The sequence below is a fragment of the Myotis yumanensis genome, unplaced genomic scaffold, assembly GCF_028538775.1.
Source record: "Myotis yumanensis isolate MYYU_CA2020_CCGP unplaced genomic scaffold, mMyoYum1.0.hap1 SCAF_17, whole genome shotgun sequence".
In the NCBI taxonomy this organism is placed as follows: Eukaryota; Metazoa; Chordata; class Mammalia; order Chiroptera; family Vespertilionidae; genus Myotis; species Myotis yumanensis.
Genome location: NW_027223768.1, coordinates 17,918,545 through 17,944,705, shown reverse-complemented (window position 1 = coordinate 17,944,705; position 26,161 = coordinate 17,918,545). Strand labels below are relative to the sequence as shown.

At 42.0% G+C, this 26,161-nt stretch overlaps 1 protein-coding gene across 8 annotated transcripts in view; it reads right to left on the bottom strand.

The window, feature by feature from the left end:
- The window catches only part of DNM3 (dynamin 3), a 379,551-nt gene that overhangs the window by 26,498 nt on the left and 326,892 nt on the right, over positions 1–26,161 (bottom strand). For 7 of the 8 annotated variants that reach the window (XM_070395789.1, XM_070395787.1, XM_070395785.1 and 4 more), the window contains 3 exons: positions 10,243–10,407; positions 2,683–2,909; positions 1,919–2,155 (listed from right to left, as the gene is read on the bottom strand). In XM_070395789.1, coding sequence (XP_070251890.1) covers positions 1,919–2,155; positions 2,683–2,909; positions 10,243–10,407 — 629 coding nt within the window. The remainder of the gene's footprint in view (positions 1–1,918; positions 2,156–2,682; positions 2,910–10,242; positions 10,408–26,161) is intronic. The other variant, XM_070395791.1, reaches the window with a different exon arrangement.

Below are 26,161 nucleotides of genomic sequence, written 5' to 3'. Positions count from 1 at the left end.
GGTCTCCAAACCTTCCTCGCACAACGACAGGCGCTGTTCCAGTCAATCTGAGGCTCCCTAAAACATTAGTTTAATCTGGCCTGTAGGAGGCTCGGCACTAACGTGGATGTTTTCTCACGTGCACGGGAGAGGCTAGTGGATCCTGCAGGGCAGAGCTTCTCAGGCAGTGAGGGGGTGCTCTCTGCTCCTCACCCCTGGCATTGGGGATGTCCAGAGACATTTTTAGTAGTCACACTCGGGGAGGGCAACTGACATCTCGTGGGAAGAGTCCAGGGTGCCGCTAAACATGTCAGCAGTGTCGGGGCTGAGAATCCCTTGGTGCTGCGGTTGGGGGCCGGGGCTCTGCAGGCAGACTGCTGGGGATCGGAGCCCAGCTCCTCCAGGGCCTGGGGGAGCATTCTGGGGCATGTTGCTTAACCTCTGTGCCACCTCTGCAAAATGGATAATGACCCATCTCATTGGGTTTGTTGTGTTAAACCCAAATGCAGTCGCAAAGCAATGAGGGCAGAGCCTCGATCTATTGAGAGCACATGAAACATTAGCTATTGTTATTCATGCGATGACTAGAATTTAGTTCAGTTCCAAAAAAATAATAAGCCAACTTTATTGAGTTTAGAAAAAAAAATTATAGGTTTAAGAGTGTTATATCCTCTTTGATTGGGACCAGAATGATGATAATGGTAACAACGTTCCCATAAGAGCGGTTTCCCGGGCTCTTTCAAACACCTCATCTCACATGACGTGGGCAACAGCCTGCTGAATGTGTCCCCCGTTTCCTAGATGAGGATGTGCTGCTCAGTGTTAGGTGAGTTGCCCACGGTCTGTGGCAGAGCAAGGGTGACTCCACATCCCGACCATTCCTGCTCCAGGAGCCTGGGTTTACTAGTTTCAGAGGCCTGTGTCTTCATGGCACCTGGCCCCCTGAAGATCCCAATAAATGTAGTCATGGTAATCAGAGCGGGAGGGGACTCAGGTTTCCTGGGTGGGTGGAAGTCCCTTCTGCTAAATGTCTAGTCAAGTTTTCCTTCATGGCACATACACATATTTTAATCCTCTGAACTGAATTTTTAAAAATGAACTTTCTATATGAGCTAATTTTCTTTCCTTTTAAAATGTGTTATTATTCTTAAAAATCTAATTCCTTCTATTTTATAAATCTCTAATTATACATATTGCACATATTTTGATTGTAAATGTAAGAAGGTGAGAATCTAGCTTTAACTATATACATGTTTCAGGCTCCATTTATTTGCCAGCTATTTTGTTTTACAATTGAGGCAAAAATCTGCTTATAAGTGCCAAAATGTCTAATTTAAATGTACAGTGTTCTGTCTCTTATATGGTGTGTGGGGGGAACGACTGCATACAGCAAGCACCATGCCTATGTAAAATTTCTATGCTAGTTTAAAATAATTACAGACTAACCAGCGGATTTTTATGCTGCCTACATTAATGTTAATGATATTTGGGCTTAAGGGTTATAGTTCAGAGGGCAGATGGATAATAATCCTTGAAGTCAGTGGTTTTGGGGAATTCCTTTGGTAACAGAGAAGGTGAGGACTTAGCTGGTGATAGGTTCACGACCTTGGAGCACACAGCTTGCCTCAGCCCAGCCATGGCTCTTTCATTTCAAAGCTTTCCATTTCTACAAACAGCTGCCAAAATGTCAATCTTTTCGACCCAGTTTCCTTGGGACCCCTTCAGTTTGTGCCAGTTGATAAAGGAGAGGTTTAGACCACATTTTGGTTTTTAAATGGTGTAAAACTCAGCAATTCCCCAGGATTCCCCTCCCAGGTGAAAACTGCAAACGTGTATGATACTATCTTTGCAATTTTCTTTTTCAAGTAACTTTTGTCTGTTGTGCTACGAAAAGAGAACCAAAGAGCACCCCACACTGTCTTCTGCGCAGTACACTTACCTGGGGACACTGGGAGGGGCCCTGGTGGGCCGAGAGGGGACCTGCGGAGGGGCTCCGTATGTGTCGTTGCTGTTGGGGAAGGGCGGCAATGGGCCCGGCCGGAATGGAACTGGGGGAGCCCCTGAGTGGGGTCCTGGGGACGGGATGGCAGGAGGGGGCCCTCGGCCAGACCCAGGCCGAGCCAGGGGGGTGCTCAGTGTCGGCCTCCTTTGGGTGGTGGGGCTCGGAGGGGGCGACCTGGGAAAGAGACCAACGGTTTACCACTCCTACGTTCTCTCTGCATCTTAAAAACACATTTTGTAACTTCCTGATGGCTTTTTAAAAATTATTTTTTGGCTGAGAAACTCAGATCAATGTTAGGAGTGTTTAAAGGTATAATAAGGAGGTAAAGGGTAGGGGAAGTTTCCCTCCCTCACCCCTTCACTCCACAGAGTCAGCCAATAGTAGTTTCTTTGTAACTATATTCTACAGTAGTTTCTCTCTCTCTATATAAATTACTTTTATTTAAGCTTCATTGGAACTTGACTACCTTTTCATTTCAGTATCTATAGACCCGTCTTACTTTTTACTGGCTGTGTAACATTCCACTGTGCTGATGCATTGTGCTTGTTTCTGACAGGAGTTGGGATGACCTGACCCTATCTCTCACTGCTGAACTTAAATATTTGTTCCTCTTTTTTTCTAAAGAGTTTCAGGGGAGTACTCCCAGTAAATGGCACTGCCCCAGCCTGGCAGGCCTCAGGGTGCGTGAGCCAACTTCCTACCTGCGAGTGTGCTGTATCCAGGAGTCGTCCACGGGCGGCGGGGCAGGGATGAATGTGGTGGCCGTGTTGATGTCGCCAATGATCACGAGGGCTTCTTTAAGGGCCTGGTACATGTGAAGCATTTCATCCCGGCGTTGGGCCTGCTCCGCCGACTCCTCCATCAGAGTGTTCTGGTCCTCTGAGGAATATAACTGTGCTAGGAGCTCTGAGTTTATAAAATCCTTCACCTGTCGGGTCACCACAAAAAAGTAAGAAGGGAATGAGTGAGTGGTTGGACGGTAGATACTGGGCCAGAGACTGTGGACAGAGTCTGCAAACGGCCACTCTGGGAAAAGGGCTGCAGTGTGCATCTGTTCATTCCCGTTTTCTTCATCCTCCTCCCAATCCTTCACGTAGGCAGTGGTTCTCAACCTTCTGGCCCTTTAAATACAGTTCCTCATGTTGTGACCCAACCATAAAATTATTTTCGTTGCTACTTCATAACTGTCATGTTGCTACTGTTATGAATCGTAATGTAAATATCTGATATGCAGGATGGTCTTAGGCGACCCCTGTGAAAGGGTCGTTCGACTGCCAAAGGGTCTCGACCCACAGGTTGAGAACCACTGACGTAGAGGCTATTAACATGAAAGGAAAACATGACACAGATTCGTTGAAAAGAGGGCCAATCCCTGGCATCTGCAGAGAGGACCTGGTCTCTCAGATGAGAGGGCCTGCGTCTGAGGCAGCTTCCCCACAATGGTCTGAGGCTGCTTGGCTTAGGGACGAGAGGGTAAGCAGCAGCATCTTCCACAGGAAACAATGACATAAAGAAACTGATGTCCTAACACAGGTTATCCATTCCTCAGTATTCCCAGTCCTTGACCCAGCTTTTACCAAAATCACTGAAATACTCAGAAGACCCTAGGTTTCAATGTGCTCTCGAAAGTGGAATTACCATCAATAAGTCAATATTTGTTAAATACAGCACTTTATATAATTATGCAAAAAAATGATATGTTCTCTGCTTTCTAGAGGTTAATCATAGAAGCTACTTAACAGTGATGAGGACTGATACAGGTTAACAGATAGATGTGAACAGACTAAAGTATGGACACTCCACATGAGGCACAGCTCTGAGGGAGAGAGAACCAACCACATCTCATCAAATCCAAGATACAACTGGATTTAAGACACACCACTAATATATTTGTGCCACGAAGAAAGAGAAAATCATCACCAATTGAAACTATAACAGAATGGCCCTAGCTGGTTTGGTTCCGTGGATAGAGCGTCGGCCTGTGGACTGAATGGTCCCGGGTTCGATTCTGGTCAAGGGTACATGCCTGGGTTGCGGGCTCAGTTCCCAATGTGGGACATGCAGGAGGCAGCTGATCAATGATTCTCTCTCATTGTTGATGTTTCTATCTCTCTCCTTCTCCTTTCCTCTCTGAAATCAATAAAAATATATGGGGGGTGGGAGGTGGGGGGAAACTATGACAGAATGCCAGATGCCACTGAATGTCACAGGTGTCTCCATGTCAGAAATATTAACTGTGGAAAAAGTGAAGGTGAGAACTGATGACATATGGTGTGTCCCAGGTGCCTTTACAAGTTACCTGACTTGGTTCTCACCTCAAACTTAGGAAATGTATTATTATCCCAATTTTGGAGATGAAGAAACTGATGTTCAGAGAACTTTAAGTGACTTTCCCAAAGCCACACATTAAGTCGAACCCCAAATCTACCCCCACTTTGGGTGCTTAGAAAGGACCGTTGATGTGTAAGCACCATCATTTTAGAGTGGTGTAGCAATACGCCTATTAACATAAGCCTAGAAAAATAAACCCACTTGGATTGTTGGGTTTCTCCTTTAATGAGAACACTGACACTTATCTGGAGTCACTGAATTTCTCCAGGAAAGGCCGAAGGCCGGTATATTGGACTGTTGTTACAGATTCAGGCAGACATCGGAACACCGGTCAGATGCTCAGAATTCCTGGGTTGTAGTTACAGCATCTAATCACACAAATAATTCTACGAACTGGAAAATTCCATGAAAACACAGTTTCCCTGGGAAATAAAGAAATGTCCTCTGCACATGTTTTGTCAACCAAGAGTGGTTCGAATATGGACGAGATGCATTCAGACAAGAGTCTGGGGGAGCAGGTTTCTGTGTGATAGCCGGGGAAGGTGAATTTGGCCAGGTAACCTGGGGCCAGATGCGAAGGCCTCTAATGCCAAGGAAAAGCGTTTGAACTTTATCCACTTGGCAATGGGGAGCTGTGGAAGGCTCTTCTGCAAGTCAGTGAAACAATAAAAGAGAGCTTTAGGAAAATTAATCTGGCTGTGATGGGAGAAGAATTTGCAAATGGAGATAAATGTAGATCATTTGTGAGATGACAAGGGCTGAATTTAGCAGGGTTGCCGTGGAATAGGAAAGATAGGCATGTACAAATGACAGTGCAAAGGCAAAATCTACTGGACTAGTTTGGGATGTGAAGGACAAGGAAGAAAGGAACAAAGACAACTCCAGCGTTGAGGTTTGGGTGAGAGGGAGGAGAGAAAAATCAGAAGTCAAGAAGGAAAAGGCAGATTTAGAGGAAATACAGTCAACTCGGCCGAAGGATTTTTTCACTTGTACCCGAGGAATCAGGACATTTGCACAAATCTTCCACTATTGGGTGTGTGTGCACTTGAAGGGAGGGTGCAACTTCAAATTCAAAACCAGACGATTTTCCTGGCATTGGCCATCGGTTGGTTAAGCTCTTTGGAAGCTTTACATCTTCCTGGAGTATCACTTAGAATCTATTAAACACAATTTAAAAGACAGTCCTTCCAAGAACAGATTTAAAGCAGATCTGAATGAAGAAGCAACTGTCAAACAAACCACGAAATAAAATAGTCAGGGCCTGTCTCAGCATTCTGATCAAAGATCTGCCTTGCATCAATTCTTCCACATCAGAATGTTACACGTGAAGACTTGCCGACTCCCTGAGAGATTGGGCAATGTTCTGGAATAATTTGAGTATTACGAGCCTGAGAGAAAAGGGTAACATGTGCAGTGGTTAGAGACGTGTGCTTTGGAGTCAGATGGCTCTGAATTTGAGTCTGAGCTCTAACACGCACTGTTTTGGGGCAAATAACCTCTATGAGACTCAGGTTCCCTTCCTGAGGACAATGGTGGTAGCTTCCTCAAGAGCTGTGCAAGGATTCAGGGAAAGAATCAATACCAAATGCCCAGCACGATGTCCAGCATGTAGCCAGTGCTCCGCATACAGAAGCTACTCCTTCTACAGAAAACAGGCTAAGCTGGCACTGGCATGTAGAGGCAGGAGAACAAGAGTACAGGCACCAAGAGATGGAGTTCAATAAAGAACACAGGTTGACATTTTACTTTGCACTGAAGCAAAATTTTAGAAAGACTCTTCCCTTTCTCTCCTGCTAGTTGGCGGGGGGGTGGGGTAGGGGGTGGGGGCGGGGTGGGGGATGGTACTTAGGGGAGTTTCCAGACACTTTAGGGACTTTCTGAGTGGTCTGAATGTCAACGGGACAAACACTGAAACCAAGGGCTCTGCACAGCAATTAGAGGCCAAGGTCCGCTTCAGAGGAACAGCGTGCAGAAAATACCCTCACAGAACGTGACATACACGGATTCTACTTGGATGTGAGATGCAAAATAAGATTTATGCTTTTAATTATAACACCTTAGAACCTATACATCTTTGTATGGCTCACAAAAGAATTCTCACACACAAAACCTCATTCCAGTTCAAACTCCACGGGCTAGAAAAACAGGCACTACTGCAACACGTCCGCCTCGGTGCAAAGGAATGTGAGGTCATTAGCAATGTTCCATATGGTTCCTCTCTCTTGCGTTAACCCTTCTCTAGCAACCTGCAATATTTTTGGGTCTTAATCCTTCTTTGTCTTTAGCTGAGACCAGTTTAAAGCCTCCACAAATAGAAGAGACATTTCTAGAGTTTTCATCCAATATAGTTACTAAGGAGACCATTTCCTTAAAATCTCTTGGTTTCTAGACAGGAGGGCCACAGTGTGGAACACGGCGGGGGCTCTCGTTCACACAAAGACACATGAAAACGTAACTGGCAGCCTGAGGACGCGTAGTCTGGAGAGGAACTTGGTTAGTATTTTGTGAATCCTTGAGATCTCACAATTCTCTCATTTCTTCGTCTTCCAGGGATTTAGTTTGGCTAAAGACCAACAATGTTTTCCTTGTTTAAAAAGTCACATCCTTTGACTCACAAACACCATGTTGTGTTAAAAAACTAGACACTAAATGGCTGTGAGATTCTGTACTGTGAGATCCCAAAGTCTGAGAACAGGCAGAACTGTAAGAAGCCAAGAGCATCACCCCTGGTGAGGAGTGATGGGGGTCGGGGAGCAGGGGTGGGGGGCCTTCGGGGCCTGGTCGGGATCTCTTTCTGCAGAAGGATGCGGAATTCTTGACCCGTGGAAACAAATCCGTGCTCTGGTATTTAAGATGCACTTTCCTCTCACATGATGAACATTTAAAATAACACTCTGCTCCATGGGCATTAAAGTGATGGTCAGCTTTGAAACGAGGGCATGTGTTACTCATTTTCCACTGGAGTGCCAGCCGCCCAGGAGAGGGGCTGTAGTCTCCAGGGTCCAGGAGCCCAGGCTGCAGTCCATGGCCACGGGTGAAAGGCCTCTAGATTCCATATTTGGTTCTTCAAAAGTTTCATAAAACCTTCACCTTCTATTTTGCATTATCTGGTCTGGTTGAAATATGAGGAACAATGTTTTAAATAATTTAGATTTAAAATATTGTTTCTCGTATTTCAACAAACCCTAATTAAATCTTCATGGCATATGGACCTCTGGGAAGAGACCCCAGGCGTAAGCCATGGGGCTTGGAGCCCATTACTTTGAAGAGGTTGACTTATGGTTTTCCTAACCGTGCCATATGCATTTTCTGCTGCTGAACTGGAGAGAAGATCCGACTGAATGAGAAGACCTGGGTTTTCATCATGATTCGGCCAACTCCAGCTGTGCGATCTGGAATAAGCTAACCTCTCAAAGCCTCAGTTTCACCATTGGTTATAAAATGTGAGTACCCAACGTGTGGCTGTTTTGTGGGTTCAGTCCCAGCATCATGTGCCACTTTGCCACACACTTTCCTAGAACAAAGCTGGGCCCACGTTTGTAATTCTCTGGTGGGAAACTTCTGGTGGGGGAGCTACAGAGAAAAGGCCGCCCAAATGCGCGGGCCATGGGGTGCCACGTGTGCGTTCACTTTCAATTCCTGAACCAAACTCTGCTTTTGACTGCAGCCCATCCAGAGTGACCGCCCGTCATAAATGTGCTATTTCTTTGTGTCGCTGTTACCTGGTATGTTTAAGCAATGAAACAGCTGCTACATTTCAATAGACAAAGGCTTACAGTATGTCTGAGGCGAGGCATTTATTGCTGGCTTTAAACTTCTTAAACAATTCCATATGGAGACTTGAGTGGCAGAGCACTTAATGTAAACTTTCAAAGGAAACTGCCCACCAAACTCTGAGCCTTAGGAAACTTGGCTGAAACACATTCTTTTTCGGGAGGCGGAGTGGCCGTGCCCATGTCAGAGGCGACAAGCCGCAGTATGGCGTTCCACGGGGACAGTCCACAAAGAGAGGACCCGTGTGAGGCCACCATTGGTTTTGCAGGACATTTAGCTTTGCCACCCCAAGCCATTGGGAGAAGCCACAGGGGTGAGTGGATGGAATTGAGAATGAGGAGTCAACGTGTTTCTTTTCTAGTTGTGATTCTTTGGTTAATTCTCTCGCTTGAAGCTCTCTTCACTTCAAATCAAATAAAAAACCAACCGTGGGCGGCACGTGCTGGGTACTCACCACGTCTCTGTTCCTTGTACTCGGCAGGGCACTCTGGAACGAACACAAAGGGCTGAGACGATGGCACACTACGATGCCGTGAGGGTATGAGTCCATGGAGAAGAGGGTGTTTACACTTTTTACATATACAAAATTATATATATAATTTAAAAAATATATAAAACCATACTTATTTTTACATATATAGTAAGAAAGTGGGTAAAAATGATACTTAAAGAAAAGCAGGTGTCCTAGATATGGAAAACTGTCTTCAGATTGGTATGAAATGTTGGATTTCAAACAAAGAGAACCATAATTTCGTAAGAATCCAGCATTCTGTGATATTTGGACCTTTTCATATTCCTGTGAGCCTCTGCTTCAACGTTTGACCTGGTGTCTTGATTGAAGTGGACATCCCCATGACTTTTATGTGAGGTGCCTCTTGGACACTGAGCAGAGCTCTCCCTACTGCCCGCTGGGTGGGGTGTAGCCATTTCACTAGGGAAGCAAGCTCATCAGGGAGGAGCCAGCCAGGGCAATTACCCACATTTCTTTTGTGTATGTGCGTGTGTGTTTTTCTTGAGAAGGTGAAAGTGGCATAGATTTGCAATAGGGTCTTTTTTTCTCCTTTTAACTAATTTGTGTCCAGCTACTTCTTGTAGCTCTAGACAGGAAACGCTATTTCCTGTGCTGATGATTGAATACAGTGCAGAGCAAAGCAGCCTTTGAACCGATGGCGGCCCTAATGACTCTCGGCAAAACAGTGAAAAGATAAATGATACTCAATCAGGGAAATGTTTAAATAAGCAAGGGCCTGGATATACCATGGCAGAACAACCTGAACTCGCTCAAGCAAAGTTAAGAGGGCAATTTTAAAAATACACAGACTATTTGTTTAGTACTTTATATTTTTCAAAATGGCATATGGTCCCATTCATTATGTCCTCTGACAATTCCGTGAGGCAGCTTGGTGTTCTTACTGTGGGTTTAGAAGTGACTTCAGCTCAGACGGGCAAAACGATTTCCATCCAGTCACACAGCAGGCCGTTGAACAAGCTTAAGAACACAATTCAGAGTTTCCAAGTTTTCCATATACTGCTTACCCGCTCCTGATACTTCAAAGCATCCCACTAACCTTGTTTGAACACGAGAAGTATGCGTGAAGATAGAGTTAAAAACAAGAGTGTTCACATGAGTGCTTAGAGCTTCTGACAGTTGAGGAATGCATGCATGAACAACAAATGGAGTGTCATGTTTAGGAAAATGATTTTGAAAGGAGTCTTGAAATATGGATAAAGGCTATTAAAGTTCTTCAATAGGCACCCATAATAGCTTCTTATAATTAAATTTTTCATAGTACTTCCATATATACTATCTAATGGAATAAGTCCCTAAACCAGGTACATTTTATGAGTAGTGTTTTACATATGGAGGAAACACCCAAAGAAGTTCAGTGAGGTGTCTTAGGCCAACAGAATCTACAGCAGAACCAGGTTTAGGATCCAATAGGGAATGCCCTAGCATTGTAGCTAGGAGTTTCACATTTTCTTTCCTCAGTTCTCTTTCACTGGTCAGCCACTTACAACTTGTCATGGAAAATAATGAACCTGCAGTAGGTGTTTAAACCATCCAGAATATCTCACAAGGAGACTCAAGAGAACGTGAGCAATGTCCATAGTAGGAAGGGTTTGAGGTGAAAGTGAGAGGGTTTCTAATCACTTACGTTATTGATCATCAGGTGCATTATCGTCTTTGGAATTAGGTCTCGGATACATTTGTTGATGATGGACATGTAGGAGTCCACCAGGTTGCGAATGGTCTCCACCTGCCTCTCCAGTTGGGGGTCCAGGGAAAAGTTCTCTGCTTGGCCATTCTCATCATTTTCAGTCTATCGGAAAGAAAAGGAAACATGGATTATTTCACGTTCATTCAGAAGAAAGAAAAACACCAGACATAATCAGATGATCAACTTCTGTTTACTGTACTTGTAGTTACATGACGAGCTGGTAACATCTTTATCGCACAGCCATTAATTCTAAAAAGAGATCAGAACCAGGCAGCTATTAGTCCTCTTGTAGTCTGTCACAGTCTAGGAGAAGCAAGGATTCTAATTCTGAATGAATGCTGAGATGAATAACCGGATAAACAGTGCACCTAACAACATCCCTCTAGAGAGCAATCTAACCATAAGCCATTTGCAAGCTGGCCCAAGAACGGAATCCAAACATGTGCAGATGTAAACTTCTGGGAGGGGTCCTCAGGGATTCTGTAGATTAGAAATAACCTTGGTGTTTTCTGGAACTGACTCCCAGGTCTCTCTGAAATGGATCAGCATTTGGATCAGCCCAGATTTAAAACTAAATTCCTAGGCCTGGCCTGGACCCAAAATAAGAGATATAGAGGATAATTCACTTTTCCATGCACTTGCTGGAATTCGTTATGTAAATTCATGCTTCTGTCATCACTACCCAAGGCTGGCTCCACTGTGAAAAACGTACAATGTTAACTTCCAACTTGTTACTCTTTGAGTAAAATAGGACACATCTATACTCAAAGGTTTTATTTGTGCAACAGGAGAGAAGCATCTGTTTTCTATACAGTGGGACTTGAGTTAATTAATTTTGGCTTCCCCACCAGAGGCTGGGCTGGAATGGCATCTTCGTCATTAAACGCTGACCTATTGGCTTGGCACTGAAATCATTTTAGAACAAATGGTCTCCATTTCAAGTCAGGTTGAACCAGCTAAGCCCCAGAACATGATACAAATATTGTTAGTGGTCTGGCTGCTTTCTAGCATTTGGAAAGATTTAATTACGAATGCAAAAAAAAAAAAGAGGGGGGGATAATTTATTGCTTCCAATGTGAACATGAAATACTTCTCCTTGGATATGTACATACTTTGATCTGCTAGGTTTTCAATCATCCAATCCATTCTAGGAAAAGAACTGTGCTAAATGGTTTAAATGGATTTATAAATGACAAGCTTTTCCTTTGAATCAATATGCATATGTGAAGGCCACAAAACCAACAACAACAAAGATAGAAATTTGTTCTAATCATTTACATAGGCTTCCCTTGCTCAGAAATATCCAATACTTTAAAAAATATTAAAATAATATGTGCTCACTCTAAAACACAAGCCCTTTTCCAGTCTGGAGAGTATGACCCCATGCTTCAAGGATACTTCAAGGACATTTCTGAGGCATCTTACAGCTACTACAGCAAGATAGGGGATTGGAAGTTTCAGCAATGACATTTGTTCCCCAATACTGTTTTTTTAAATGGTCTTTGGCTGCTGAACTAATTAAATCAAGTATTATGTATTTTTTCACTTATTAACTTGTGATATAAGCATAATTGAATCTGGGACAAACAGGTAAAGTGACAAAGGAAAGGTCAGCCATGGCAGCGAGAAAACCCACTCATATCCCCAAATTTCTTTCCTGGGCAAAAAACCACAACATATGTGCTCCAGGCTGAGCGTGAATTCTAAGAATCAGTGGCCACTGCAGTGTGGTTCTGAGGGTTTTGCATTTGAAAGTGAAAGCTTGAGGTTCAAATTCAGGCTCTATCACCTCCTGGTTGTGTGGCCACATTTCAGCTACTACTACTTAATGTCACTGAAACTCAGCTGCCCTGTCTTTAAAGTGGGGATATGCTTCCCTGGCAAATTTTCGGAAGCTAAATGAGACAATGCATATGCTATGACCTAGCCAAGGGCATTGTGGGTGCTCAATAAATAAATGTTAGTTTCCTTCTTTCCTTTCTGAACATTCATGGGATAAGAGAGAGCTGCTTGACTCTCAGCACACAGTATGAAAATTTAAGGTGAAAAATGTGAGCATTAAACATTTTTAATTCAAGCAATATACAGATGGCCAACGGTATACTTTTTATATAAGTTTTCTGTAAGCTAGGCCCCTTGGGGTCCCCTCCTCTCACCTGTGAAGACTTTTCATCTTTCAAAGCCCTGTTCTACCACCACTCCTTCTAGATAAGCTCCGGATGGCCCTCAGACCCCCCACCACTCCCCACAGTGGACTTCATCTGGGTCTTGTGCTCCCTTTTATTACTTAGTATCCAGCCTAGTTTCATGCTTCCCTCCATTAGTCTCTGGGGTCTTGTTTAACTCCCCTTCTCAGCACAGAACCTGATGCATGGGAGAAGGAGGAGAAGCAGGAGTTCAACTACAGCGGGAAGGCTGGGGAGGGTTGGGGGGTGGGTAAGAGATCAACCGAAGGACTTGTATGCATGCATATAAGCATAACCAATGGACACAAGACACTGGAGGGTATGGGAGGCTAGGGGAAGGTCAAGGGGAGAAAAAAAAAAAGGAGACATATATAATACTCTTTGTAATACTTTAAGCAATAAAACAATTTAAAAAAAAGAAAAAAAAAGAATATGATATATAGAAAAGGACCCAGCAGTATGTAAAGGAATTAGCCATGAAAAGGGTGGGGAGAGGTATGTGTGTGTGTTGAATAGCGGAAGGACAGAGAAAGAAGTAAAATATGTGACAATATTTGTACTATGGAAAGTCTGGAATACATTAAAATATGACAAGAAGTCCATGTGGCTGAAATGTTGGGGGCTATGGAGAAATGGCATTGAAGAGTGGGCAGACATTTCATGTAATAGACTGTCCATAGTGGAGTTTTAAATTTATTCTGAGGACAGTGGGAATCAGCTGAAGGGCTTAAGCCTAAAGAAATGGCATAATTTGAAATACTTTTATTCAACTGGCTAATATGTGGAGAATAAATTGCAGTTGTTAAAAAAAACACAAAAACCACCGAGGGATTTGCCTAAATCAGCGGTTCTCAACCTGTGGGTCGCAACCCCTTTGGGGATCGAACGACCCTTTCACAGGGGTCGCCTAAGACCATCAGAAAACTCATATAGCATATCAGATATTTACATTACGATTCATAACAGTCGCAAAATTACAGTTATGAAGTAGCAACGAAAATAATTTTATGGTTGGGGGGTCACCACAACATGAGGAACTGTATTGAAGGGTCGCGGCATTAGGAAGGTTGAGAACCACTGGCCTAAATGAAGGAAGTTGTCCAGTGCATTTCAGGGTATCCAAGGGTGACTGCTTGTTAGAGAGACCAGAAACCAGAGAAACTCCAAGTTGATGAGTTTGGATCCCCTACTACTTGATAATAGTAAGAATGATAAAATGATTATGAATTTATGAATATAAATGAGAACAGATGACCTGCAGCTTTGTGAGGAAAACATCTTTTAAATAAGGAAATGTTCATAATGGATACAATACCATTCATCTCTCCTCTGAAACATAATGGAATTCTGCTGTTGTATTTAGCAGTAGGGGGTGACAACATTTCGGTATTAACACACCACACCTCTCAGAAACATTATTTTGTTCTAGGGACTGTGCTAAACACTTTACATAGAAGATCCACAACCTCAGGAGGCGGCTACCACTTTGTCAACCTATAGAAGAACATGTTGAGGCTCTGAGAGCTGATTTATTCAATAAAATTAAGATGAATGCAATGTTAAACCAATTTCTACTTTTTCTTATGTATAAAAAAAATCAAGAAGTATTATGAAACAGTGCAACATCCATAATATAACAAGTTGGTTTCGCAGATAAAATAATGCAAAATGAGTTTCTAGGAAAAGATGTCCCTGAAGTACTGACATTTGCAAAAAGTAAATGACTGAATGAAAAGCAGAATAAATAGTATTTATTAAAAAGAACCTCTAGGAATATGAACACCAGGAAAATTATATCATCACCACATTTTCATAGCGGTACACTGAATTTCTCCATTGCACACTATTAGCATTCAGTCTTGCTTTATTTTTTGCATACCAAAATATGCAAAAGACCCTCACTTTCACTTTTTGAAACCGGATGCAATTAAGCAAAGTGTCAGAGTGAATGGAGAACCCTGAATAGTGAAAGTGTCAACACTTAAAAAAGAAAAAGCATTCCAGAAAAAGCAATGAAACCATTTGAAATTCTCTTTAGCTTTTGGAAATACTAGTAGACACGCAAATCTTAAGTCTTCTGATAACAGCGTGGATATGATGGGATTCGCAATTCAGAATGCAAATTTAATCTATTTCCTGATTTTTAGAAAGAAGGGAGGAGTAATTGCCCCTTCCAATATGCCTAAGATGAATTCAAAAAATGTACATAGATGCTATTTTTCTTTTAACTGAGTAATTGCAGACAGCAAACTCTTGCTTTTCTCTAACCCCAGTCAGTTCTAACCAAATCCTCTCTCCTGTTCTTTTCTGCATGTACCCTGTGTATAACTGCATTTTTTTCTTTGTTTAAATTACAGGATTGCAATAGGATTCTTTGCAGTCTAAGCACTGAAATAACAGATGTTTAGCATTATCCTCATCAAGGGAATGTAAAATAAAAATAGTAATTTGTCTCTGATCTTTGAGGCAAAAAAGAATGGTCTGCAAACATTTAACCTTTTATGAGCAGGTTCATTGAAGCTGTTTACAAAATGTGAATAATATTGTGAAAACCAGCTTTCTTCTGAAAAATACAATGGGTAGGCCTTCCTATTGCATTTTTTTCCCCTAATAGCTTTTGAGAAGCCTAATGCAACTTAAACAATAAGACAATAATAACAGCCTTATAAATGTGAAACTGCTTATAAAAATGGATATCCCAACTTTCCTACAAAACTATTTGCACCGCATTCAAAAGCAAGCTGTTTTACAAAATTTAAATTTATAAGCTTTCTCCTAAAGTCTTAATATGTTAAGAGGTGAGAGAATGAAATAGTCAAAATAGAAATAATTTCCAGCAAACCTTAAAGCATCCATTGCAGCAGCTCTAGGCTTGACCAGGATGTGTATTTTTCATGTGATTTGCTTTGGTTACTTTCCTTAAATCTCTTATTTCATTATGTCACAGGCATCTTTGAGGATCACTGAAACCATCCAATAAGGCTGATGGCTGCAACTCTTTAAAAATGGAATAATGGAAATCCGAAGTACCCTGGCACCAATATGTACATAAACCTACTACAGAGCTAATGGGGATTTGTGGCATATCTTCTCACCAGTGGGCAGCAGTGGCCGATCATCTACAAACTGATTTTCACAGATAGCCAAAGCTTGCCCCCTTTTAAGCATCTTATTGTTATGCTATTTTTCACTACCTTAAACAAAGAGTAAACACATCATTTAACTTTTTTTTTGTGGTGAATCAGGCCACTGTTATGAAAACACTGTTACCATGGTAACTGTAAGTCTCAACACTTGAAAAAGATGCAGCATTCCAGAATAACCAATGAAACCATTTGAAATTCTCTTTAGTGTTTGGAAATACTAGTAGATATGCGGTTATATGTAAATCTTAAGTCTTCTGATAGCAGCATGGATATGATGGGGAGTCACAGAATTCATAATGCAAATTTAAACTCTTTTCGATTTTTAGAAAGAAAGAAGGAGTAATTGCCCCTTCTAATATGCCTAAAATGAATGTGGAAAATGTACATAAATGCAACGCAGCTTTGCATTTTCCAGCCTCACATGACAGACATTTTCACCGAAAACCTTTCTTCACTCCCACCCCTGATGTCAGAGGCCAGAAAGGCGGGTGAGCAAACTTGGAAAAGAGCCACAGAAATCACCCAGAAATATTTCCAAGAAAGACTGTGACAGGTATTTCATTCAGTAACACAGGCAGTATTTATTCAGAGTCCCAGGGGGCTGGGAGAGATACAAAGGCCGTCTAAGAAGGCAGGCCTGGCTCAGGAGCCATCCTCAGGCAGGGAGGGCACCGCCATGAGCTCAGGTGGGCGGGCTTCAGGGAGTCTCTATGGATGGCAACACTGGAGCTGGACCTTAGGAGTCCATGAGATTGCAGACTGGGACAAGGGAACATGCTCATTACTTTACCCGTAGTGCTTAGCACAGTTCCCTCCATGTAGGGGGAGCTTCTTGAATATTGGGAAATAAATGAAGGAAAACCCACATTTCCGGAGGGCTTGGATTTCTGTTTCAGAAGGAACTCAACAGATTGCGCCCCAGATAACTGGGGTGTTGCTATCTGCACGATCTCTTGGATTCCTAAAAGTGGGTTCTCCCTGTAGCTGTGAGTTGGCCTGAGCAGGATAAAGAACTATTTGCATCCAGATTATACCAGTATTTCAATGGATATAAAGATCTTGTTGACTCTGTCTGAGGTCTACAGATACGAGCTCAGATTGTAGTCAAGATGCTGGGAAGCTAAGGGGGCATTTCTGTGCATCTCCAAATGCAAGAAACATCCATAATACGGGAGAAAACACTGAGCTAATCTGGCCCAGGTCATTCAGTAGACAACCAGTAAGATAGCAGGCAGGACCAATGTTGTCTGCTTATGTTATTTTCTTTTTTTTATTTTTATTTCAAAGAGAAATGTTTATTTTGAATTGTTCATTATTGTTGTTGTTGTTATTATTATTACTAGAGGCCCAGTGCATGAATTCATGCATGGGTGGGGTCCGGCCAGCCTGCCCCTAATGGGGCCGTGGTGGTTGTCTGGCCGGCCCCAATCCCTGGTGGAACTCCTGGTGGAACTCCCGGTTGAGTGCACAATTTGCATACTAGCCTTTTATTATATAGGATTATTTTTTTAATCCTCACCTGAGGATATTCTTCCCATTGATTTTTAGAGAGAATGGAAGAGAAAGGGAAAGACAGAGAAACATTGATGTGAGAGAAACACATCAATTGGTTTTCTCCTGCATGAGCCCTGATCAGGGCCGGGCCAGGGAGGAGCCTGCAACCAAGGTACGTGCCCTTGACTGGAATCGAACCTGGGACCCTTTGGTCTGCAGGCTGACGCTCTATCCACTGAGCCAAACTGACTAAGGCTGCTTATGTTATTTTCATCTTTATTCTTCCTTGATTCTGTTCCTCTACCTGTTATTATCTTCTTATTCTTCCTATACCTTTTAGTCTCTTTTCATAACTCATTGGCATCATAATAAACATTACAAAATTATTTAAGGTTAATGGTAAATTAGACAGCCATTAAAAAAAAAGCCCTCAGGATTTTAAAGATACTAACTTGATTAAAAAGAATAACAAACATATCTTAATTTGATGTAACTCAATTTTTTTTTAAACTGTCATTCAGCCCAATGGCTGCCTGAGAGAATATATTTCTGGGTGGTGCCAGCGTATGGCTAAGTCTGTAATAAAGAATTGGGTGATGACAGCAAGGAATAAGGAGGATTTGAGGAATAAGGGGTGGGAGGACTTCCCTCGTATAACTGACAGTCATTGTATTTGCATTTAAGCTGCATTGAAACAATTGCTTTTATCTGCAACTGTAAAAAAAAATAAAAACAATGAGAGCATTAGTATTCTTAGGAAAATCTGAAGATTTACAGACTGTGTCCTGAGGACAATAGTTCCAATCTACCTTTTAATCTGTCTAAAGGCCTGTATTGCTTTATATAACAGGTAAGTTCATTAATATAAAAGATTCATATATCAAATATTTTAAACACATTTTGAATGTTGCTATTTAAGCAATCTTACTGTGAAGTTTTCTAAAATTATGAATATTTATTTTTGGAAGGTTTCAATCTTTATATATGGGGGTTGCTTACCATAAAATAATCTTTCATCCAAACAAATCATGGTCTAAACAGAATAATTTAAATGGTTTCTTTAAAAATAATCACCTCTCCCATCATCATTTTTGGTTTCAGATATTAGTAATTTTGAAAGGGCCAAGATGATTTTTCAAGTATCAACTATTGGGGAAAATACCTGTGTTTGTTTAAAACTTAACATTGTTATAAAGAAAACCCTTTCTCTAAAAACAACTGGGATTAGAATAAACTGAAACCAATTTCTTTAATGAAAAAAAAAAAAAAAAACAATCACAGCATTTCTTTGGAATAGCAAAATAGGAACTGGGATATTTCCAAATAGAAAAATCTCCAGGAAATGGGAACAGCTAAAATAAGGATAAACATAACAACCTGTGATGGTTGATTTTATGTGTCAACTTGGCAGTACCCAGGTATTCGTTGTACACATTATTTTGTGTGTTTCTGTGACAGTATTTCTGGATGAGATTAACCTTTATATTTGTGGCCATTGAATAACAGACTGCCCTCCACAATGTGGGTGGGCCGTATCAATCAGTTGAAGGGCCGAATAGAACAAAAACACCAGCTTTCCCCAGCAAGAGAGAATTCTTCAAGCAGACAGCCTGTCAGACTCCTGAAACATCAGCTCTTCATGATTCTACACAAACTGCCTTGGGACTCGAGCCAGATCATCAACTCTCCTTACAGTCTCCAGCCTGCCAGCCCATCTATAGATTATAGGAATTCCAGCCTCAATAATTACGTGAGCCAATTCTTTATAAAAAATCTGTCTCTGTCTCTCTCTCTCAACACACACGCACACACACACACACACAGCCCCTCTCACCTTATTGGTTCTTTCTCTGGAGAGCCCCACTTAATACACAGTCTCACTACATATTATAAGACAGTAAGTGGGTCATTGTCACATTGCTTAGTAGAGTTTATAAGTGCGGTAAGAATTCAGAGAAGCAAAAAATCAGGAAGGGTCTGGTGGGTAGTTATGCTGGCCCCAGACTAATGAATTATCTTTACTTCATAGCATTCTCTAAAGGAAAGAGAACCCATCTCAGTCAGAAAGAACCCATCTCCATCCTCTCTGTTCTGTCACCAGGTCTGGCCTAACCCCTCCCTGTGGATAGACACGATATAAGCAGCCAAGTTCATAAAGAGTAACCTGTGCTTTAGCAATTCCTGCTTTTATTATTAACAAATGTAAAACTGCAGGGGAATTTCAAATTATTACATCCATCATACTATAAGGAAAACACCTGGATCAAACACACATTAGAAGCATTCCTCAAATACAAGTTAAAAAAATCCACCGGACTCAGACAGATTACCCCAAATGCCCAACCCACTTCAGTTTGGGGGACCTTTTTGAATAGCAAGAGTACAAACTATGGAATCAGATGACCTATATTTATACCTTGGCTCTGTCAATAATTAGTTTAATGACTTTGGGGGAAATTAAGAAGTTCCTCAGCCTCGCTGGGTCTTAATTTTTGTGCTGTAAGAGGGGGGCAATATGAGCACCTTATATACTTTCTGGGATAGACCATAAATGAGATGATCAGAAAGGTACTTAGCATCATGCCTTCCACAGAGCAAGGGGTCCATTGAGGTGGACCATTTTTATTACCTGACATAAATGACATGAGTTACTGGTAAGTGACATCTAAGTTTAACAAAATTGGAGATAAGGGTATTGGGCTGCTTCATTGGCTTGGCCCTAATGTTCTCCCCACCCCCAAAAAGAGTTGGTATGCTGGCCTGGCAGAAAGTGTGACAGGTAGGAAGATGATATGTGGAGGACATGCCAGGTGAGTGAACAAAGAGCTGAGGAAGAGGAGGCAAAGGTCCATTAAGTGTTGGGTATCATGAATTTACAAGAGGCCAGATTTTTGCACCAAGTTTTGGAAGGACAAGGACGGCAGACAGCACGTAGCCCCAGCATTGCTGCGTATTGCTGGGAGGTCCACCATACTCACTAGGAGATGTTTTAGGTAGGAAGGTGGGGGCCATGCAGACTGACACCCCAGAGGACACAGAGATGATGAGTGGGGCAGTCAGGCTGAGGACAGCTCCTAACACCACCTGGCTCTCAGTGTGGCTGCTGAGAACAGGATGCGATGATTGCGAAGAGCACGGACGCCTGGCCCCACCCATGGGTGATTGACTTGGTCTTGGCTGAGGCCCGAGCAGCTGTCTTTTTTAATGTCCTGGGTTGAGACATCTGGGCCTGGGCAGAGGCAGAAGGGGTCAGGGGCCCGAAGGTTCTGCTGAGGCTGGAGTGCAGGGTGGGGTGGAAATGCTATTTAGGGTCTCAGGCCTGCCAATTCCCAGGAGCAAGGAGGGCCTGACTTCACATAAAAGAAAGTATCTACGTTTTAAGATCCAAATGTGATCTCAGCGAGTTTCCACTGGGCAGACGTCACCATTCCCTAACTGACAGTCATAATTGGCACTGTGGAAGGCAGATAGTTGAACAGTAAAGCAAAAGTTACCAAGCTTCCCTCTAGTCTTCATTTCAAAACACTGCCTATCCCAGGAGAGGCCTGAGGAGTCTGTCTAGGTCTTAGGGGGACCGATGAAAGGCCATCACAGGACAGTCAGGAAATCCCGTCATGGGCAGACTCAAGGTCAGTCCTCTGGACAGATCTCAAGAGATCTCCTGAGGGAGGGTTTGCAGCAACTCTGATTTCGATTGTAAAAATCAGGCATAGCCCTGGCTTTTTTTAGTAGCCATTTATGAATCTCATTCATAAATTGGGCTTAAGAGGTTTTTGAATTCATTGCATTTCCTGCAGTACCACCTTTTGGGACTAATGAGTTCCTTAAGTTTATAACCTGCTATGTGAAGTTGATTTCCTTCCATTTGCCCTAAACTTACTTCATTCTGTTTTAAAAAGTAACCTCCTTGTCCTAAAAAAGAAAAAAAAGCAAGATTTAAACATGAGGACAGATTGGCAGGGCAGAAAAAGGAGCTAGGTGTTACAAGAACCGCAGACTACCTTAAATCCGCAGTGTAGTTTTAAGAGGCAAACACGGCTGGAATGCGTGACCGTGACCGAGGGGGCTGAGGGGGCTGCTCACAATGGCTCCATTGTTCTGGGTGCTGCCCAGATCCCACCAGGGGCCCCGCATCCTGTGTGGGGCCCCCTGCTTAAATGAAAGGGAGAACCTGAATGTTGAGCAGATATCAGCAAAACGGATTAAAGCATGGGAAGGGGGTCCGGAAGGAAAAGAAAACAAATGTGGATTTTTTTTTTTTCAGGTTAGAGAAAAAGAAGCCATTCCATATAAGAATATCTGAGATACTGTGTACAAGAGGGGAATGGTTGTTCTGCGTTGGGATTAAAACACAAACAGAAGGAGTCAGGGCTGTAAAGAAGGAACTGCCTGACCCTGCAATTATATACAAGATGGAGAAACCATGCAGTTTATTTTTTTGAAAGTTCATATTCCCAAAGTGATTTGGAGTTCATCTTGCTTTGTACCTGCCTTGATGTTACCAAGACAGCTGAATGAGCTATTTACTCAGAGGGATGTGGTAAAGGCATGCAACAGATGAGAGTATAAGCATTTTAGAAAAGGGACTCTGAGGTTCAAATATTAATACGTATCATTTTGGAAACTATGAGGAAACAACAAGTATTTCAAAAACATGTTAATCGCAGGGTCTGCATAGCAGACCAAAGTATCGGTTGCATTTCCCCCCCTTTGAGGTCTTAGCACGGAGTCGATTATAGGAAAAGTCTTGTGTTTTAATGGAAAATAGGGCAAAGGTTATGTGTAACAGGAATCCAGTCATGTGGAGCTTGCAGAACGCAGGTTAGGCTCATAAAACTGCTCATTAAAACGCTCTGTTCTGAGGCAAAAGCAAATAAATGAGCTCAAGGAAAAGAGCCACAGAAATCGCCTAGAAATATTTCCATGAAAGACTGTGAAAACAGTCCTCCGGAGTCGTAAGAAATGTTCAGTTATTGCTTATACAAATAGCCACACTTAAAAAACTTTTAAATACCTTCCCTGCATTGCTGGTTTTGACCTTCTGCCAAGAGCTACTTAATGTTTTACTTAAAAAAAAAAAAAAACCTTTTCTGAATAGACCATATGGTGAGCGAAAAATAAAAAGGTACCCACACCAGGAGTCTTTAAAACAGCACGAGCAGAATAGTGTGTTATGAATCCCCACCCCCAAGTTCTGGTTTAAACTTAGCTACTTTATAAGTTCCACATTGGTTGAAAATCCTAATCCCAAATTATAGAAATGAAGACTGAACATTCTCCACGATTCACAGAGCCGCTATTTTCTACACCTCACTATCTCACAGCACAGAACACAGATTGAGGGATTTTAAATATAGTAATGGAGGGCTGGCCAAACAATGAAGACCAAGAGGACTTCTAGAAGACAGCTCGCCCCAAAGCACTTGAGGCAGACAGTGCTTACACAGGGGCTGGCTGGTCTAGCGGGCCTTCAGCCAAAGTCAACACCGGCAGCCAGCAGGCCCATCACCTACGGAGGAAGCTGAACAACTTGAGACTGATTAAGTGTGTATGTGGGGGTCGGGGTGGAGGTGTCCAGACGCCCATCCGATATTTAGTGTAAATTCTGTGATGCCCCAGGCTCTGTCTGAGTCACCAGCGATTGACCCGAGAGAGGATGGCTCACGGAACACAGAATGCTCCAGAACGAAGCACGCGCACCAGGCATGTGGCCTGGATTCACACCCGGCTACTCTCTCTGTGGTTTTTCCTTATGCCAATTCCATAGCCTGCTGGATTCAGAAGGGAGTCCAGACGAGCTTGGAAATTTTGCCACTTTTTTTTTTGTAAGTGGAAGGAATTACCAATGGCAATATTTTTTTCTCACTTTAACTTATTTTATCTCACAAATGCAGTCTGGGACTCGCCTGGGAGAAGCAATGCATCAGGCTGAGAGGCTCCTGCTCAGAGGCAAAGCTGGATGGCAACAGGCTTCCTGCCAGCACTCACTCTGCTCTGAGTCAGGGAAGGGAGCTTAGAGTCTTGCAGGGATTCCGATAAAACAAAAATACAGAGCTCTCATACACAGCTAAACCAAACCTCACGCCCGCGAGATAGCTCAGACGTTTGATAAACACATCTTGGCAACGAAGGCTCATCTCTTTAGAGTTAGCTATGAAAAGGGGATTTCCTAATTCACCCAGCTCTAGCCAAAATTCTCTGCTGGTCTTTTCCCACTGGCCTCTAACCCACCTTATTCTGGAATAATGTTTTCTTCTGCTTTAGGTTTTGAAAATCATTCTTTCCGCGGTGGTAGTTTACATTTTTATCTATGCATGAGTCTCAGTATCTCTCTCTCCCCTCCCTCCTTCCCTCCCTCCCTCCCTCCCTCTCTCTCTCTCTCTCTCACACACACACACACACACACACACACACACATACACATACATTCTTGCGCAAGTTAGCAAGATTTAAAGCCTCTCATTTTTTATTCTTGAAGCCCCAAAAGGGAAACTATTATTCGTGTGCCAAGGAATACAGCCATCCATTATTTTTTTTTCTTTCTCTTTTCCTTGTATATCCTCCCAATAGGGTTAAGGTAGTCTGGGATGTGGAGTGAGGAGGTAGAGGAAGAAAGAGGGGTGGGAGGGAGAACAAGATGGCATTTTAATAGCCTCCACCATGCTGATCTGACACAGTGGGGACCTTGTGCTTCAGGCTCAAACGTTTCCTTCCTTCTGAGCCTTGCACGTGGCCCCTTCTACTGACACCCGCATCCGTGTCTCGGGACAGACGTGGGAGAGGAGCTCCCTGGTAAATGGTCTTTCTCCAAAGGATGGAAAGGTTGAGGGGAACGATCATAACCCTGTCTTTGTTTTTTGTTTACTTTTAAAATTTCATCTTGAAATATTTCAGTCATAGAAAAAGGCCACAAAATGAATACAAAGAATTTCAGCATACTTTTTGCCCAGATTCTTCAAGATGTTAACATCCTATAAAAACACACAACACGATCGACAGTCAGGAAATTTTGAAGCATACTGACCAGTTATTTTATGGTATTTCTCAATTTGCGTTTAGCTGATGTTTCCGCATTACTAAATTCAGGTTGTGCATTACTTTGAAATTAATATGCATCTTTGGATGAAACTTAGAGGCTATGTAAACATCCTGTTTCTCATCATACTTTCACCTACTGATTTTTGCATCCATACATGATTCTTGAGAGAAACCATTATTACTGCAATGTTTGACACATGGTGATTTTCTACTTCTATCTTCACTTCTAAATGTATGAACTGGAATTATGCTGTAGAGAAGAGCTCTCCCTTCTTTATTCAATTATTTATTCAATTGTTTGTTTACATAAGTGGTAATATAATAAAATGCATAATAAGCTGTTTAGTATTTGTGGCAAATAAAACTCACTGTTCACATAACTTTTAATTGTCGGACATTATTATTATTGTTGTTTTTACTAGTATGTTGGCTTAGATTTAACTAAATGCTTGCCTATTTCTTTGTCTATATTCCTTCTGGATGATTTTCCTTTTTCCAAAATTAGCCCTTTAAGAAGTTCCTTTTTCATGCATCAATTTGTGGTAAACTCTATTTTGTTTGAAATGTCTTTATCATGCGCGGACTTTACAATAATACTTTCATTAGGTTTCATAGTTCTAGGTCAACCGTGTTTCTCTTTAGAGTTGGAAGATTATTCCATTATTTTTGGTTTCCACTGTTGCTCTTAAGAAGTCTTCATTCTTGTTCCTTGGAAGTTGATTTCTACTTTTTCTCTGGATGCTTTTAAGATTGTCTCTTCGTCTTTGGTGTTCTACAATTCCATTACAATGTGAACCTGCATGTGACCTGTGGTGCTGCTAGAGCTTAGAATTCATGACCTACATCAATTCTAGGAAAATGTTCATCCTTTTCTGGAAGTGATGATTAAACATATGTTAGGCTGTACTTCATGGCTCATATACATTTCCTGTCTCTCTCTCTCTCTCTCTCTCTCTCTCTGATGCATTCTGGGAATTTATTCAGTTATACATCCAGCCATGTGTAGGAACTTGCTTGTACCAGCATGCAAGAAATAGTAGTGCACGTCTCTTTCCAAGTCTGTGTTCACTGTCCTCACACTGGGAGTTCAAAATTGGCTATATAACTGCATAAACACAAAGCTCTTAGGTAGTGATGGCCAGTGCCCCATGGACAGCTGTGGCTTCACCGCAGGTTTACCCCTCTACTTTCCAGATCCTTTTTATTTCCACACCACAGGGTTTTCTCATCTTTCTTGAAAGCTCAATCAGGAATTTAAAATAGTACTTCTCACACTGTCCCCGATAGTTCTGGATATTTTGAAGTCAAGATGGCTAGCCTAAAGACCTGCTGAAAATCAAACTCCACATGTTTATTGTAAAGATCCTTTACTAAGATTAGTACAGTTTAGAATAATAAAGATGGCCAGCTCTGATTGGTGCTAGGTCTCTTCTTTTTCTTCAGAATAAAATGTTTCATATAACATACGCACATCAACACATTATGTGTTAAGCACTACTATGTATTGACACTATTATTAGCTGTTCAGAATAGTTATTGATCTTACAAGACAATTTGTAAACCATGAATAAGTGGAATGAGAGGTTGATACTAAAAGCAATTTATATCTTAACCACCATTTTTTGTGTGTGTGCCAAGTTTTACTTGGATTCCATGACCTGTAGACTTTTACTTCCCTTGGATGCTAGTAACAGTGCTGTGTAGTATTTGTATAAATATGAACATATAGTTTGTATACATGTAGAGGTGTATAATTTGAAAATTGTTCTACTGATATAACTTGTTTTGAGCTTTTGACCAGCTTTGTGACATTAGAAATTTCTTTTCCAGAAACTAAGAGTCAAAAAAGATGCCTAATTTTTCCAAGGTCATACAACGTTAGCTGAAGGGCTAGAACTGAAATTCAGCTTTTGAAACTCTAAGTTCAATATGCAGTAAGCATAAATCAACCAGGAAAACGCACACATTTTCCTCTCTCTACGGGGAAGAAAG